Source organism: Trichophyton benhamiae (genome assembly GCF_000151125.1).
Source record: "Trichophyton benhamiae CBS 112371 chromosome Unknown contig02295.1, whole genome shotgun sequence".
NCBI lineage: Eukaryota > Fungi > Ascomycota > Eurotiomycetes > Onygenales > Arthrodermataceae > Trichophyton > Trichophyton benhamiae.
The window spans coordinates 1831-16997 of record NW_003315097.1 but is presented as its reverse complement, the minus strand read 5'-3'; the positions used below and the strand labels follow the sequence as shown (position 1 = coordinate 16997).

General features: G+C 52.6%; 6 protein-coding genes across 6 annotated transcripts; 4 read left to right on the top strand and 2 right to left on the bottom strand.

Annotated features, from left to right (window-relative positions):
* Window positions 1-956: 956 nt before the first annotated feature.
* Window positions 957-2828, top strand: ARB_00902 (oxidoreductase, 2-nitropropane dioxygenase family, putative; the record flags this gene model as incomplete). The annotated part of the gene is made up of 3 exons (XM_003012606.1): window positions 957-1039; window positions 1120-1252; window positions 1422-2828. The coding sequence occupies 3 exons, from the start codon at window positions 957-959 to the stop codon at window positions 2826-2828; spliced, it is 1623 nt and encodes a 540-aa protein (XP_003012652.1).
* A 932-nt stretch (window positions 2829-3760) lies between these two features.
* On the bottom strand, window positions 3761-6973 carry ARB_00901 (uncharacterized protein; the record flags this gene model as incomplete). Its single annotated transcript, XM_003012605.1, has 2 exons — window positions 3761-6178; window positions 6293-6973. 2 exons carry the CDS (start codon window positions 6971-6973, stop codon window positions 3761-3763), a joined length of 3099 nt encoding a protein of 1032 aa, XP_003012651.1.
* A 108-nt stretch (window positions 6974-7081) lies between these two features.
* Window positions 7082-8224, top strand: ARB_00900 (uncharacterized protein; the record flags this gene model as incomplete). The annotated part of the gene is made up of 5 exons (XM_003012604.1): window positions 7082-7104; window positions 7147-7255; window positions 7391-7537; window positions 7568-7860; window positions 8005-8224. The coding sequence occupies 5 exons, from the start codon at window positions 7082-7084 to the stop codon at window positions 8222-8224; spliced, it is 792 nt and encodes a 263-aa protein (XP_003012650.1).
* Window positions 8225-8356: 132 nt separating this feature from the next.
* Window positions 8357-8631, top strand: ARB_00899 (uncharacterized protein; the record flags this gene model as incomplete). Its single annotated transcript, XM_003012603.1, has 2 exons — window positions 8357-8465; window positions 8552-8631. 2 exons carry the CDS (start codon window positions 8357-8359, stop codon window positions 8629-8631), a joined length of 189 nt encoding a protein of 62 aa, XP_003012649.1.
* Window positions 8632-8768: 137 nt separating this feature from the next.
* Window positions 8769-11515, bottom strand: ARB_00898 (DNA repair protein Rad7, protein; the record flags this gene model as incomplete). The annotated part of the gene is made up of 6 exons (XM_003012602.1): window positions 8769-9832; window positions 9891-10056; window positions 10129-10752; window positions 10797-10824; window positions 10985-11049; window positions 11162-11515. The coding sequence occupies 6 exons, from the start codon at window positions 11513-11515 to the stop codon at window positions 8769-8771; spliced, it is 2301 nt and encodes a 766-aa protein (XP_003012648.1).
* Window positions 11516-11591: 76 nt separating this feature from the next.
* On the top strand, window positions 11592-14588 carry ARB_00897 (uncharacterized protein; the record flags this gene model as incomplete). Its single annotated transcript, XM_003012601.1, has 8 exons — window positions 11592-12065; window positions 12209-12595; window positions 12654-12762; window positions 12821-13175; window positions 13237-13283; window positions 13343-13472; window positions 13524-14276; window positions 14357-14588. The coding sequence occupies 8 exons, from the start codon at window positions 11592-11594 to the stop codon at window positions 14586-14588; spliced, it is 2487 nt and encodes an 828-aa protein (XP_003012647.1).
* Window positions 14589-15167: the final 579 nt, after the last annotated feature.

Sequence of the window (15167 nt, the reverse complement as noted above, 5' to 3'; positions counted from 1 at the left end):
GGAAAGAGAGGTAGAAAAAAGGAGGAAGGAAAGATATGAAAATATCAAATATCAAATGTGTGTGTGGAAAGGACAAAAAAGCCACGCTAAGGAATAGTGTTTGATATCAAACTGGTAGCATCAGAATACACAAGGAAATGCATAAAAGAGAGCATCGTAAAGACAGTTCTAGCATAGTTGATAGCAACAACAGGCTCACTTTGCAGGATATTGAAGATAAGGGGCTTTGTGGAGGAGATATATCTGGAGGTAGATATACCATATATTGGACTTGAAAGGACTCATATTTGGCCACAAAAACAGCAGCAAAACAGCAAAGCAGTCAACTATTCTTACCTGTCTGGAGCATTCATCTTGCTGAGGTTGAAGATGTATCAATATCTGAAAAAAGGAAGTATCAAAAACGCCGGCCCAGGAAGACTCAGGAAGACTCTGCAGACTGCCTTTCCACCCGAGGATGAGAGCTGAAGTTGACGTCTAAAAGGGGCTCGATCGATGTACGGAGAGGAACCTGGCTTATCCAAGCAGCAAGGGACCCACAGGAGCGTCGGATGATGGATAGGAGGCGTAGAAACGAGCAAAAAACAAATGTATCAAGGGAAAGAATAAGATGACAGGAGAAAGAGGGAAGATGTAAGAATAAGGGGGTATTATTTGTGTGTGAAGAGGATATCAAATTTGATGCATATATAGTAAGAGAAAACTCCGCTGGTAGAGGCTCGGCGTGGATTTTTCTTTTTACTCTCTTTTTTCTTTTCACTCTTGGTAGGACTGAGTGCAGGCTATAACTAGGAGGTATATGCTTCTTCACTCTGTATGCAGGGCCTTTTCCTGGCCTTTTAGATTGCAGCGTTGGTATAAATATAAGAGTTGCGATAGTTGAAGATTGAAAAAGATTCCAAATATGAAGTCGGAGTCGCTTTTTAGAGCTGAGTCAGCAGGAAGTCACGTGGAAGATGCAGAGCAAGAAGAGAAGATTAAAGCAGGAGAAGATGATATTATTATTTTTATTAGATGTTAAGAAGATGCTAATAATGAAGTACATAAGTATCTAAATGCCGGTAAGAGTGTAGGAGAACAGCGGTGGTGGTGGTGAATGCATGAACTAGTTACTACCAGTGCTATTGAATGGCAGCAACAACCACTTACTAGCAAGGAGACATTCACCAAAATACATGCATGGACAGACTACAGACTCCCAGGGATAAAGACACCAAATAACCTATCAGAGAGATATATATGTGATGCCTGGGCTGGCCCCGGACTCACTTAGCCGTCTCGTATATGCGTAGGCCGTGGATGCGGCCTCCAACCGCCTAACTACGTCATATTCTCAACGTCTAACTACCAACAACACGACAACCAGCACCACCATCTGATACCACACTCAACATCCAGCCATCGTATGCATAGAAACACAGGCAGACGCAGTGTTTGTCTCCGCGAGGCTCAGACGGCAGCTCACCGGCCGAGACAGCCAGCCAGACGTCCTGTGGAACCCAGGAGGCAGCTCGGAAGGTCGCCGGCTGTATTATCAATCGCCTCAACGTCGCCTTGTTTCCGTCAGCTACTCTCTCTCAGGCCGATTTCAGCTGTTCAGAAGACTCATTATTACAGTTCGGATATCCGGAAGACGAACCGCATATATACCAGCAGACAGCCACCACACATACCAGCTAACCAGACGCCAATATCAACTACCGATCCCCTACTACCAACAACAGCATATACCCATATCAAACCCCATCATCAATACCACCATCATGCCCAGTCTAAAGAAAGAGTACCCCTGGATCCAGGAACCACTCATAATATGTCCTCCCATGCTCCCCGTCGCAACAGGCGAGCTGGCCGCCGCCGTCTCAGCCGCACGCGGAATCGGCTTCATTGGACTCGGCAACAACATCGACAAACTTGACGCCCAGCTCTCCCTGGCCGCTCACCACCTGCAAACAACACACGCCCAAACCAGCCTACAAACAGCCAACGCTGCAATCCTACCTGTTGGAGTCGGGCTTTTAAACTGGGGCGTCAACCTCGAAGACGCACTGCCCTCTATCAAAAAGCATGTTCCGGCAGCTATTTGGCTGTTCGGCGCTGCACGAGAGACCATGACGGCTCTGTACGGGGAGTGGATTGCTCGTGTCCACGCTGAGACGAACGGACTCACCAAGGTCTGGGTACAAGTTGGATCTGTAGCAGACGCGCTGAGCGTAATGGACGTTTCTGACGCCCATCGGCCGGACGTGCTTGTTCTGCAGGGCTCGGATGCAGGTGGTCACGGCCTGAAGAAGGGAGCAGGCATAATTACGCTTCTGCCTGAGGTGCATGATGCGTTGGCCGAGAAGAACATTGGTATCCCGCTGGTTGGAGCAGGTGGGATTGCGGATGGGCGCGGCGTGGCTGCTGCTTTGTGTCTGGGAGCCGATGGTGTGGCGATGGGCACGCGGTTCCTGGCCTGTAAGCAGACGGATATCATGAAGGGGTATCAGGATGAATTGATCCGGGCAAGCGACGGGGGCCAGACAACTGTTCGCACAACTATCTATGATCGGCTCAGGGGCTACGTGGACTGGCCGGAGGAGTATGATGGGCGCGGGATGGTGAATCAGAGCTACGTGGATGAGCAGGCGGGCATGTCTGACGAGGAGAATAGGCGGCTGTATGAAGTCGAGAAAACCAAGGGGGACGCAGGGTGGGGGGTTAAGGGCAGGATGACCTCGTATGCTGGGACGGGGGTAGGGTTGGTTAAGGCCGTGATGACGGCGGAGGAGATAGTGAGCCAGGCCCGCGACGAGGCCAGGAAAGTGCTTAAACTAGATGTCTAGCCGGTTGGGATTGGTAATTACCATGCTTCTATCACGCTCTCTCTCTCTCTCTCTCTCTCTCTCTCTCTCTCTCGCGATAGGTTATGCTATTTTTTCCACACATGGTCAGTTAGAGTATATAACCTTTTAAATAAAACAGCTACTTACAATATTATTTAAAGAAAAGGATAGATAAATATACTTAAGAAAGGAAAAGAAACGAGATATCCCGCTGAGAACTCCCTGAGTACGATAAAATCAATAAAACGAAAAAAGCAGAGCAAGAAAGAATCTGATATAACGCCAGGAAGGAAAAAGATGAGAAGGAAAAAAAAAAAGGACACACAGATCAAGTTTCGAGAAAATTAAGCTAGTATCCGTACATGTCTTCTTGCTTGCTCGTTCAAAGGGGAATAGATTTTTTTCTTTTTTTGGCGATTCCGGGGGGGTCTTCTGGGGGACATTTTTTGGCATACGGCCGTGAGCAGATGCAATTAGGGGGGAATATAATTGAAAGAAAGAAGAAATAAAAGAAGAACATATAGAGAACAAGAAGGAATGCAGTACGCCGAGAAAAGAGGATCAAGGAAAGAGGATGGGGGATGGCGAGGGGGAATTAAAAGGAGATAAGAGGGTAAGGGGGGAACAAAGCTCAAGTGCAGATACATGAAGGGAGATTTTTATGTTTCATGGTGAGATCAGGTCAAGCAAAGGCGAAAAGAAGCGGAAGCAGGGGCAAAAGGGGGAATTTGAATATAAACGCATAGAAAGGAAGCAAACAGATAGGGAGGATAGGGGTGGGTAGGTAGGTAGGCTGGTTTACCTTCCAGTACTTCACATCGTCTCGTCTCGTCTCGTCTCGTCTCATCGCATCTCGTAACATGCTGCACTATACGGCTACGGCAGCAGGGGGAGGGGAAAGGGCAAGCAGGGTAAGGCAAGGCTAGGCAGGTTTATATGGCGGTGGGATGAACGTAGTCGCCCAACGAGCCGTCATGGCCGCTGGCACCACCACGCCTAAACTTCCAGCCAGTCTTCTTCTTTTCGCGGTTCTTCATCATCTCAGCCCATCCCTGCTCGTCGTCTTCGTCTTCTTCGCCTGTTCCGGGCGTGGTTGGTAGACCGGCTATAGATCCCCGACTGCCGTTACCCAGTCCCATTGGAGACGCACGGCGATTTATGGAGCTGACGGGGCGTACGGTGGGGGTGGTCTCGGAGGTCGAAGGTGTGGTGGCGCTTAGGTTGGTATTCGACTTGTTGGCAAGTATTTGGCCTAGTGGTGGTGGTCGTTCTTCAGCCCAGGGTCGGAGGGTGTGGCCTGTGAATGTTGAGGAGCGGTTGGTGCCATTGGCTTGAGGGGCGATGGTTGAAACAGGGCGGTAGCGGGATGCGGCGCCGATGTTGCTGCGTTCAGAGGGGGCGACGGAGGGAGTGTAGCCTGGTGCTGGTCCGGAGCCCAAGCCGCCGCCCATGCCCATGCCCATTCCCATCCCCATGCCGAGTGAGGGACCAGACATGTCGGGCGTCATGAGGAACGAAGCGCGGTTTCCGGGGTTCTGGTAGGCGCTGGCGGTGGACGGGTCGAGCATGCTGAGAGTTCGGTGATCGACCTGTGGCGGCCCACGGAACTGAGAGGGTGTGGAGGTGGAGGCCATAGAGAAGGGCCGCTGGTTGGGGTTGGGCGGCTGCAGGAGAGACGCGGAGCTTGCGTTCATGTTGAGGTTTGGCATTGGGCCTCCTGGCGGTGGAGGCTGCTGCTGCTGGGCCCCTTGCATCTGCATCATCTGTTGCATCCATTGCATCTGCATCTGCATCATGTTTGTCATTTGCTGGGAGACCTGCATCTGGGTCTGATCTGCCGGTCCACCGACGCTGCCTGGCTGCGGGTACGGATGGTGATGGTGATGGGGATTTATTGTTCCAGCACCACCTATTAGCCCGTTGGTGTTCATTCCGCTGACCATGCCGGCCTGAGCTTGCTGATGCTGCTGTAGCTGGCCCAGGAGACCGCCCATCTGCATCTGGGGCTGTGGAGCAAGGAAGTTGGTATGGACCTGAGGAGCAGGGGACAGGTCATAGACGCCCTGTGCATTGGGACTGCCACGACGCATTGCACGAGCTCGTTCCTCAGAGGCAATGACACCGACCAGGCCACCGGGGGGAAGGCCTGGAGGACCGAGATTGACAGTGTTGAGGTTCACTCCCGGAGCACCACCGCCGAGAGCCAGGGATTCACGATGGGACGGGTTGACGAGGCTGGAGCCATAGTACGGGTCCTTGGGCAGGTTTCGGGCAAAGACAGGCAGGGTGCTTCGTTTTGACGGGCCTTCCTGCATGCCCGCAATTGAGGCAGCCCCTGCCTGGAAGGATGCATTCAGGTTTGGATTGGAGCGAGACGCAGCCAGGTGAGTGGGCGGACGGTTGCGGTGAGGAAAGCCATGGGCAGCGAGGATACCCAGAGGCACATCGTCGTCTTCTTCGCCGTCTGAAGGGGAGGATTTTGAGAGCCCAACGCCTGGGGGGAGGCCCGGGGAGACGCCGGGGGAGCTGGAGGCGGTGTTTATATTAAGATTATTATTGGTATTATTGTTGTTATTGGAGTTGGCCACCTCCATGGGGTCGAGCACCGACCTGCGGTTCGGGTTACCGGCAACAGACTCAGCGCTTCCGGCCGGGCCGTTGGTGGACGCCTTCTTCTGCTCGCCGGTGATCTTCATCATCTGCTGGCGGTAGACGGACAGATGAGCTTCCTGCTTCTGTCTCTGGGCGGCGGCCTGCTTCCTCTTCTCGGTCTCATCTTCGTCGTCTTCGCTTTCGATCTCGTCTTCTTCGTCGGAGCTGGGCTCGCTGGGGGCCCTCTGGGCTTGTTGCTGCTGGTACCGCTCGAACTGGGCGGGAGTCATGACCTTGTTGCCGGTCTTGGACGAGGCGAGGGAGGAGGCATAGTGGGAGTTCATGGAGGCGCTGGGGGGTATATTTTTGCGGAAGGAAGAAGAGCTGTGGTATGGCTGACGGGGCACGGCGGAGAAGTCCTTGTCACTGGAGAAGAGCGAGGACACTTCCGGATCACGGTCACGGTCACGAAGGTCTCGGAACCTGTCCCTGTCTGTCGAGGAGTAGATGTTGGGCGTAGAGCGAGAATTGGGCATGCTCGAGGCTGCAGCAGTAGTAGCTCTGGCGTTGTTGGGGCTAGACTCATTCAGCTCTACGTTTTGTAATTGGCTGGCGAGCTTCTGGGAGAGGGCAAAGTCGTCAGCCGCAATGAGGCTGTCTCGAGAATTCCGGCTGTGGTTCGAGGACAGGGGAGACAGGGGCGAAGGAGACACCACCCTTTTATCCTTTGCCGGCACGCTCGGAGCAGGTCTCCCTGGCTATAAGTGTAAAAAATCAAGAGTTAGACGTATATATGTGACCCATTATAGGGAAGGGGAGGCGGGGGGGTTTTAGATAGAGTGAGAGAGAGAGAGAGTGGGAATGTCTCTCACCTGCGGAATATTGGTTGGTATATTTTCCAGTACTCTGCTCCGGCGTTTGTCGACACCCACACCTTCGAAGATGTTGCCCATCTCGCCGGAGCCCTCGAGGGAGAGGTCAGTCTCCATGAGCTTGGGCGGAGTAGCCGTGCTGGTGGTGCTGTTTGTCATGGCCCGTTCCCGGTTGGTGCTCTCGGACTTCCGGGGCGTCGAGGTCTTGGAGGCCTTGGAGCCAAAGGAGAACGTCCTGCCCGAAGCGCGAATGGAGAAGGAGAAGGGCGACTCCGGGATGGGCGGCACTGGGATGGCATCGTGGGGGGAATGGTCTGTCGACGAAGGTAGGGTGGACGAGGAGCTGTATCTGGCGGACGAGGCGCTGGAGCTATCGTAGGGCTTGCTCGAGGAGCCGTTGGAGGAGCCGGCCAGCTTGCCGGTTCTCGAGCTAACGGCGGTTCCGGGGACGTGGGAGGTGCTGCTGCTGGCCGGGGCGGGCTTCTGGATGCCGGCAAAGATGTTGTCAGGGTCCGGGTCGTCTGCGGCCGCGGCCTTCTTGAGCGCAGAGACGGAGTCGAAGGAGTGACTGGCCCGGTGAGGCGGCCGTTCGAAGACGCGGAACGAGGGCTCTGGCGGCGGCGTCTCGTCCAGGACAGGGCCAGACTTGCGGCGGCCGAAGCCGGGTATCTTGATAGGCATGCTTCTCTCTTCTGCTTCACTGTGTCTCTTCGTCTGTCTATCTCTATCTCTTCCTTCTGGTTGTTCTGTGGGTGGTGCCTATCTCTCCTGTGTGTATATGGGGGTGATATGGCTATCTCGGAGTCTCAGGCGTAGGTCGGAGGCGGCAAGGAGAGCAAGGAGAGCAAGCCTAGGCAGGGTCAGCAGTCAATTCACTGTCTTCAGTCTATTCTCCAGTCTTTCTTCAGTGTTTTCTTCAGTCTGTCTGCTGTTGTTGTCTTCTATCTGGTGGTGGTGGTGGTGGTGATGCTGTCTTCACCTGAGACATGACACTGCACAGGCATGCAGGCTGAGCCACCACAGACAAAGAGGCAGCAGAAAGGAAGACAATAAGGAGGAGAAGCAGAGGAAGATGAAGCAGAAGAAGCAGATAAATAGCAGAAGAAGAAGAAGAAGAAGAGGAAGAGGCAAAGAAGAGGCGGTGCTTCTACCAACCTGCTAGAATGTCTCAGCCGGCATGGCAGCAAAAAGATGGACCGCAAGGAAGAACAGTTAATAATAACAGCAATAATAAAGATAATAAGAGTAACCAATGCAGAGATTAAGAATAAATAGCAAGAAGCGAGGCCGAAGAGTCGACGGCGAAGAACGAAGACGCAGTCGAAGAAGAAGACGAAGAAGAAGAAGAAGAGAAGAAGAAGAAGCGAAAAGTCGAGCCCAGCAGGGATTCTCTTCTTCTTCTTCTCTACAGCGCGAGACAGCAAAAGACGAAGCGGAAGCAACGACAGCGACGAAGAAGAAGACGACGACGAAGATACAAAGACGAAAAGGAAGACGAAAGACGACGACGAAGACGAAGACAAGAAGATGAAGTCTGCCGCAGGTGGCGATGAGGACCAGAAAGGCCCGTCAGTCTTCAAGGTACGGCTCTAATAAAGTCCACTGTCCTCCCCACGCCGGGTTTCAGCTTCGCCGGTGCTCCTGTCTGCCGATATCTTCTATTTGATATTGTCTTATCTAAGTTGGTTACGCTGTCTAACTGTCCATTCTAGGCCTCCTGTCGCCTGTCAACTAAGTGTCTTGTCACCCTCTCTGGCTGTCAGCTTTCCCAGGTTCCAACTTCGTGTCTCTGCGTCTTCGTCTTCGTCCCAGACCCAGGTCGAGGACAGCTCAGGGCAGGGCCTATCAAAACAGCGAGGACTGCATGAAGAAAAAAAAAAAAAAGAAGAGACGACGAAGAAGAAGAAAAGAAAAAGGCGAGGAGCTACATAACTAGTCGGGAAGCTTGCTGGGGGGAAGATGCTGGGATGATGCTGCGTGTCCATGTTTGCTTTTTCAGCGAGAGACAATCGCATTGAAGAAAAAAAAAAGGAAGAAGACAGAAGAAAGAAATAAGAAAGACGCATGTCGAATCGACGAGAAGACGGAGAAGCAGATGAAGACGACGAACTGAGATCGACGGTCGTGGTCGGTGATAGTCTGGTTGGCTGTGTCACTGCTGCTGGTGGTGGTGGTGATGATGATAGCTGATGCTGATATACGGCTCCCCTACGTGTCTCCAGTGACGGCGACGGCGACGGTGACAGCGAGGACAGGCAGAAGGTAAACAGAAGGCGAAGAAGACGGAGAAGAAGGAGAAGAAGGAGAAGAAGAAGGTCAAGGTTGGTGTCAGAGTTTGAAAGGGGGATCCATGGATCAGCGAGTCGTAGTTGTCAGCCAGATGTCAACTCTGCTACGTACATTAAAGTAGAGTTACAGGCAAAAAGTATCAGAAAGTAAGTAACTAGTCTCCTGGAAGTATGTATTGAGTGAAAGTCTACATGGTGTGCGCATTCAGGCCTCCGATCAGAGCGACTCCGGCAGGTGGCTGGACGGCAACAATGTTGAAGCATGCAAAGGCCATCACCTTGCGCAGGGCCGGACAGGCCTTGAACAGCCGGCGCATCACCACGTCGTCGATGCGCGTGTGGAAGGACAGGTCGATCTCGCGCAGGTGAGGGTACGTCTGGCCCTCGCCGAAGACTTCCTCCAGCGCATCGAAGCCCACCTGGCGGCAGGACGAGATGGTCAGATGCTCGAGCTTCTCGCCGGAGTGCAGCATCATGGCTCGGAAGCCCTTGCTGCCCAGGCCGGGATTGTCGTCCTCGTCGTCGGAATTATCACCTATACCAGTACCGGGCATCAGAGATATAGGCTCGAGGGAGCGGTTGCTGGAGAAGTCGATAAAAGTCAGCGGCGGGTTCGGCCAGTCCGTGAAGAGAGATGCCAGTGCAGCGTCAGTAAAGTTCTCGTTATGGGACAGACGCAGCTTGCTCAGGTGTCGGGCAGTCTCATGGATTATTGCCAGGCTGGAATTGCGCATCGGCTTGAAGTGTCTGAGCGAGAGCGTGCGAAGACCGCTGCATCTCGCCTTCAACAGTGCATTGACGCTCTCCAGGTCTCGTTCATTCGCCTCGTTGTCGTCGGGGTGGCTGCTGTCTTCATGGCGATGTCGCATGTCCAGAGATAGATACTCCAGCTTGTCCAGCTTGGCTATAGACTGGAGACAGTCATAGGTCAATTTCCAGCAGTCCGTCAGCTTCAGACGGCGCAGATTGGGGCAGCTCGAGACCATCACCTCGACCGTCTCGTCGTTGAAGGCGCAGTCCAGGTACGATAGCTTGACGGTCTCCAGCTTTGAGCCGCACGTCTGGAAGAACCGCCGCCAGCAGCCCTCGGTCACAAGATTGGTGGCATCCAGGATCAGATGCTTGATGTGGCTCTCGCGGCTCATCACATACTCCAGTACGCCGTCCTTGAGCTGTCCTGCACAGCACAGGTTGACTCGCTCCAGGAGCGGCATCGTCGCAAACACCCTGTGGAAGTCCTCTTCCTCCAGTTCTACCACAGTCAGCTCCATACTACCCTATCATACCGCGTATCTTTTTGAGACACTTACTAGCTGCATCGAAGATATCAATCGTGTTGACGTCACTGCGCAGAAACAGTCCCAGGGTCCGCGGCGTGAGCACCCGCCGCTTGCTCAGAATCTGGCTGAGCCGCAACCGCAGTTCCCCAGGCAGATCCCCAAACTCCTCCACATCGTTGATATTGTTCGCCACTTGCTATAGCATCGTCAGTTATAACATGTTCCTGAAACTCTGGAGCAAGGGGGGAAACGAGACACAAGTACCCACCCTGATACACATCTCCAGCAAGCTAAATGCCCCCCGCTGCGCAATGCCGTCCAGCAGGTTACTGTTCATCTGTCTCGTCGCCCTGGCTTTCTGCCTCTTGGGCTTGGGTTTGGCCTTCTTCTCGTCAGCGGCCATCTGCTTGCCGCAAGGGGTGCACAGGAGTCCGCCGTCGGGTCCCGTCTTGCTGTACGCGGTCACCGTGAACCGCTTATCACACAGCTCGCAGTTGGCCAGCTGGCCCGGCGCGGGTACGCGTGCCTGGTTAAACGCCTCCTCGTAGTCCTCATCGTCGTCGTCAGAGACATCCTGTCCTCGACGTCTCGCTTTGGCCTTTGCCATTGCCTTGGCTTTCGCTGTTGCTGCTGCGGCGGCCGTGGCTGCAGTGCGTTTGCGTTTCCTGGCTTTGGCCTGCTGGGCTGCTGCTTCAGCTTCAGCTTCGGCCTCTGCTTCTGCCTCGGCTTCAGCTTCATTGTCTGCTAGTGCTTCCTGCGCTGCATCTTCTGCTAGTCTGGCTTCTTCCTGTTCTTCCTGGGCCCGGACTGCCTGGTTCTGGCGCTGGGCCTGGCTGGCTCTCTGGTTAGCTGTCTGCCGGATATCAGCTGCAGAGATGTTATGTGCCTGTTCCTGTCAGCTCTATCACATATTTATAGATGCATAGAGACACCTACAGCCAGGAAATCAGTCAATGCAGAGCGTCTACATCCATTCTATTAGCTCTTCTTTCTCTTCATCTCTTCATGGGTATAAAGTCACAGACTCACGGCCCCTGGATCCGGCGTCTTGGATTAGACCTACAGTCAGTCAGTTAGTAAATAAATAGAAGAGACAGTGCATGTTCAACTCTAGACACACTCACATCTTCTCACCCCCTTTCCTTCGCTTGTCTTCTTCCTGTCTTCTTCTCTCTGGAGTTTGTGTCTTCTAGAAGTCCTTTTTATGTCCTTCATGGATCTCTTTAAGTGGTTTCTGCATTCACGTGATCACGTGCCGCGATTATACTTTTCTTACGCGTTTCAGAGATTCAGCAAGTTACGAGTCGACAAGACAGAAGATGTGAAAAGCAGAAGAAGAAGAAAAAGAGATAAGAAAAAGAAGAGAAGAAGTAGAGCAAAGATAGAGAAAGGGATAAAGAAGAGGATAAGAGACTAGCAGGATAAGAGAAGAGGTCTCTGAAGCGCGATGGCGATGGCGGATGGCAAAAGTAGGTACTTCTGCTCCATGGCTGGATCCATGCTAAATCTCTGCCAGACACCCCCCTTGGCCAGGCAGCAACCCGCCGCAGCTCCAGAGTGGCCTCTGCATCCAAGGGCACAGATGAGACAGCCAGAGAGGAGCCAGCGAGGTCCATGTCCATTCCAAAGAGACAGGCAAACATCATGGTGGCCATTCCAGTGAAGAAGGGCAGCCTCGGGGCCTCAGCCTCAGCCTCAACCTCAACCACGTCGACCTCGGCCTCGTCCTCCATGACTGGCCAGAGTCCCGCTGGATACAGCACGCCTGCTACTACGGCCACTACAACGCCGAAAAATGAGCCAGAGTCGAGTACTAGAGCCTCGAGAAGAGTCAATGCTACTGCTCGTGCTCTAGAGTTAAGAAACAGCTCTCTCGGCTTGAACAGCAGGAAGAGACCAGCCAACGCTGGCAACAGCAGGCTAAGTACGATTGACGATGAGAAGCTGGCTGCTGCACTCCAGGCTGAAGAGTACAATGCCAGACCTACTGCGAAGAAACAGAAGACCGCCCGTGGCTCAAAAGGAAAGCCTGTCATACCTGATTCCGAGTCTGACGCTGAACCAGAACCAGAGTCAGATTCAGATTCAGAAGAGTGGTTCAGCACAAATGAAGAGGCTATCAAAAATACTCCCAAAAAGTCATCTAGGAGAACGCCCAAGGACTATCGAGCAGTCTCACCCTCAGACTCCGACCTGAATAGCGTGGTAGGCATGGTGACTGACTCTATGAACTCGAGCCAGCTGTCAGACATAAGCTCAATCGCGGACTCAGAAGAGTCCGATGATTTAGTTCCTAATGGCCGCTATCGTCGCCTGGAACGTTTCATAGGAGCAAGCAAACCTACTAGGGTAAACTCATGTTCCTTTCATTCCAAAGTCAGTGGGTTATACTAACCTTCCTCCAGGCCCAGAAGGAACGGATCAAGCTTGAAAGACAACATCCCCAAATTACAGATATGTGGGAGAGACTTGAGCAGAAGCCTATCCTCTCACCCCCTCCTGCTGCTCAGCCAGAGGGCATTAATAGGAAATTGAAGCCGTTCCAGCTCGAGGGGCTTAGCTGGATGCTAGCCCAGGAGAAGTCGGAGTGGAAGGGAGGCTTGCTTGGAGACGAGATGGGCATGGGTAAAACTATTCAGGCTGTCTCCCTGCTGATGTCAGACTATCCTGTTGGGAAGCCCTCGTTGGTCGTCGTTCCTCCTGTCGCTTTGATGCAATGGCAGGCCGAAATAGAGGTAAGCACCGCTCCCTGAACATTCCCTACTAGACAAGATCAAGCTGACATCTTATTAGTCCTATACCGACGGCAAGCTGAAAGTGTTTGTCTATCATAACGCCAATTCCAAGGTGAAGGACGTCAAAGCCAAAGAACTCAAGACTTACGACGTCATCATGGTATCATGTATGTTCTCCTGACCTGCAAGTTAGATTAACTCGTCTCTAACCCCCCTTTTGCATAGATTCCGGTTTAGAATCAATGTACCGCAAGGAAACCAAGGGCTGGAAACGAGACGGCGGACTGGTTAAAGGCACCAGCATGCTTCACTCACTTGACTTCCACCGCCTCATTCTCGATGAAGCCCATAACATCAAGCAGCGTACCACCAGTGTGGCCAAGGCCTGTTTCGCGCTAAAATCAACATACAAGTGGTGTCTGTCTGGAACCCCCGTGCAGAACCGAATCGGCGAGTTCTTCTCTCTTCTTCGCTTCCTGGAAATCAAACCGTTTGCATGCTATTTCTGCAAGACTTGCCCCTGCGAGGCTCTCCATTGGACACAGGACGCACAAAAGAAGTGCACTCTTTGCAACCATAAGTATGTAAACTATCACACTCAGTTTAAAGTCGAGAAGATACTGACATATCTCGACTATCAGTGGATTCAACCATGTCTCTGTATTCAACCAAGAGATTCTCAACCCAAGTAAGTTGATGTTATGAGATGCTTTTTTCTTTAGTAGATGCCAGACTAACGGATAGTAGTTACTGAGCATCGCGGCGACGATGAAAAGCGCAAGGACGCCCTGAAGAAACTGCGCCTTCTCACTGACAGAATCATGCTTCGACGAGTAAAGAGAGACCATACTTCGTCCATGGAACTTCCCCCGAAGAGGTGAGTGTCTTCAGAGCCACTCTACCAAAGTATAAAGTCTAACCTCCGCAGAATCGAAATTCATCGCGAGTTCTTTGGAGAGATAGAGCAAGATTTCTCCCGTAGTATCATGACCAACACTACCCGCCAGTTCGACCGCTACGTCAGCCGGGGAGTCATGCTCAACAACTATGCCAACATTTTCGGTCTAATCATGCAGATGCGACAGGTAGCCAACCATCCAGACCTAATCCTCAAGAAACACGCAGAAGGCGGCCAGAACATCCTGGTATGCTGCATCTGCGACGAGCCTGCCGAAGAACCCATTCGCTCCCGATGTAAACACGAATTCTGTCGCCAGTGCGCAAAGGAGTACATGGCCTCAGTCCAGTACGGCTCCGAACCAGACTGCCCACGCTGCCACTTGCCGCTATCAATCGACTTTGAACAGCCCGACATCGAACAAGATGAAGGCGGCGTCAAGAAGAACTCCATCATCAACCGCATCAAGATGGAGAACTGGACCTCTTCAACCAAGATTGAGATGCTGGTCTTTGACCTGTGCCAGCTACGAAACAGGAAACGCACCAACAAGTCCATCGTCTTTTCGCAGTTCACCTCCATGCTGCAGCTGGTCGAATGGCGACTACACAGAGCAGGTATCAGCACCGTCATGCTAGACGGCAGCATGTCGCCTGTCCAACGACAGCGATCCATCGACTATTTCATGAAAAACGTCGATACGGAGGTATTCCTCGTCTCTCTCAAGGCCGGTGGTGTAGCTCTCAACCTTACCGAAGCCTCACGGGTATTCATCGTCGATCCGTACGTCGTCTCTCTCTCTCCCTTTAAATCCCCCTTTTTAACATAAAAGTTACGCCCCACTAACTAACCAATGGCTGTAGATGGTGGAACCCAGCTGCAGAATGGCAATCCGCCGACCGATGCCATCGAATCGGCCAGCGACGCCCCTGCGTGATCACCCGTCTGTGCATCGAAGATTCCGTCGAGTCTCGCATGGTCCTGCTGCAGGAGAAAAAAGCCAACATGATCAACGGCACGATTAACAAGGACCAAAGCGAGGCGCTGGAGAGGTTGACGCCAGAGGACATGCAGTTCCTCTTCCGCGGAAACTAATCATCCCCATAACATAAACCAATTTAGATGACTTTGCATGTGTACATATTTTATGAAACTGAAGCTGAAACGTTTGATAGTTATGTTTGGCTCAGGAACAGCAAGCTTTAGGTTGTTCCTGAAAGTTGTCCACTCAACCTTGGGAGCTAGCTAGAGGTGGCGAAGTCCCAAACGTGTGTCCCTGCTGTGAGCTGGTGAAGTTGACCTGTTGAGCCCCTGAAGAGAATGGCCGGCCTAGTTAGTGAGGATGAGCACGCCCGCCGTCGATCAGCGGCAGTAGACGCCGTGTCTATCCCCCGATAAGGTGCCATGGCGGAGGGATCAGACGGCTAGATAGACAGCTAGATGATGTAACTACCGCTGCTAGGTCTCCCATAGTCAATGTTGTCGAGTCCGTCTTTTCATCCCCCTGAGAGCAGCCAAGACTCAGTCCAGGAGAATAACACAGGTGGCCAGTGCGTCCTCACAATAACTAAACTAACGACTCCTCATAACCGCAACTCCTTGACTACTCCGTACGTCACTAACATCCATCATGCAACGACAAGAATAGCTCTTACGACTGCGGCTGAGCCACCC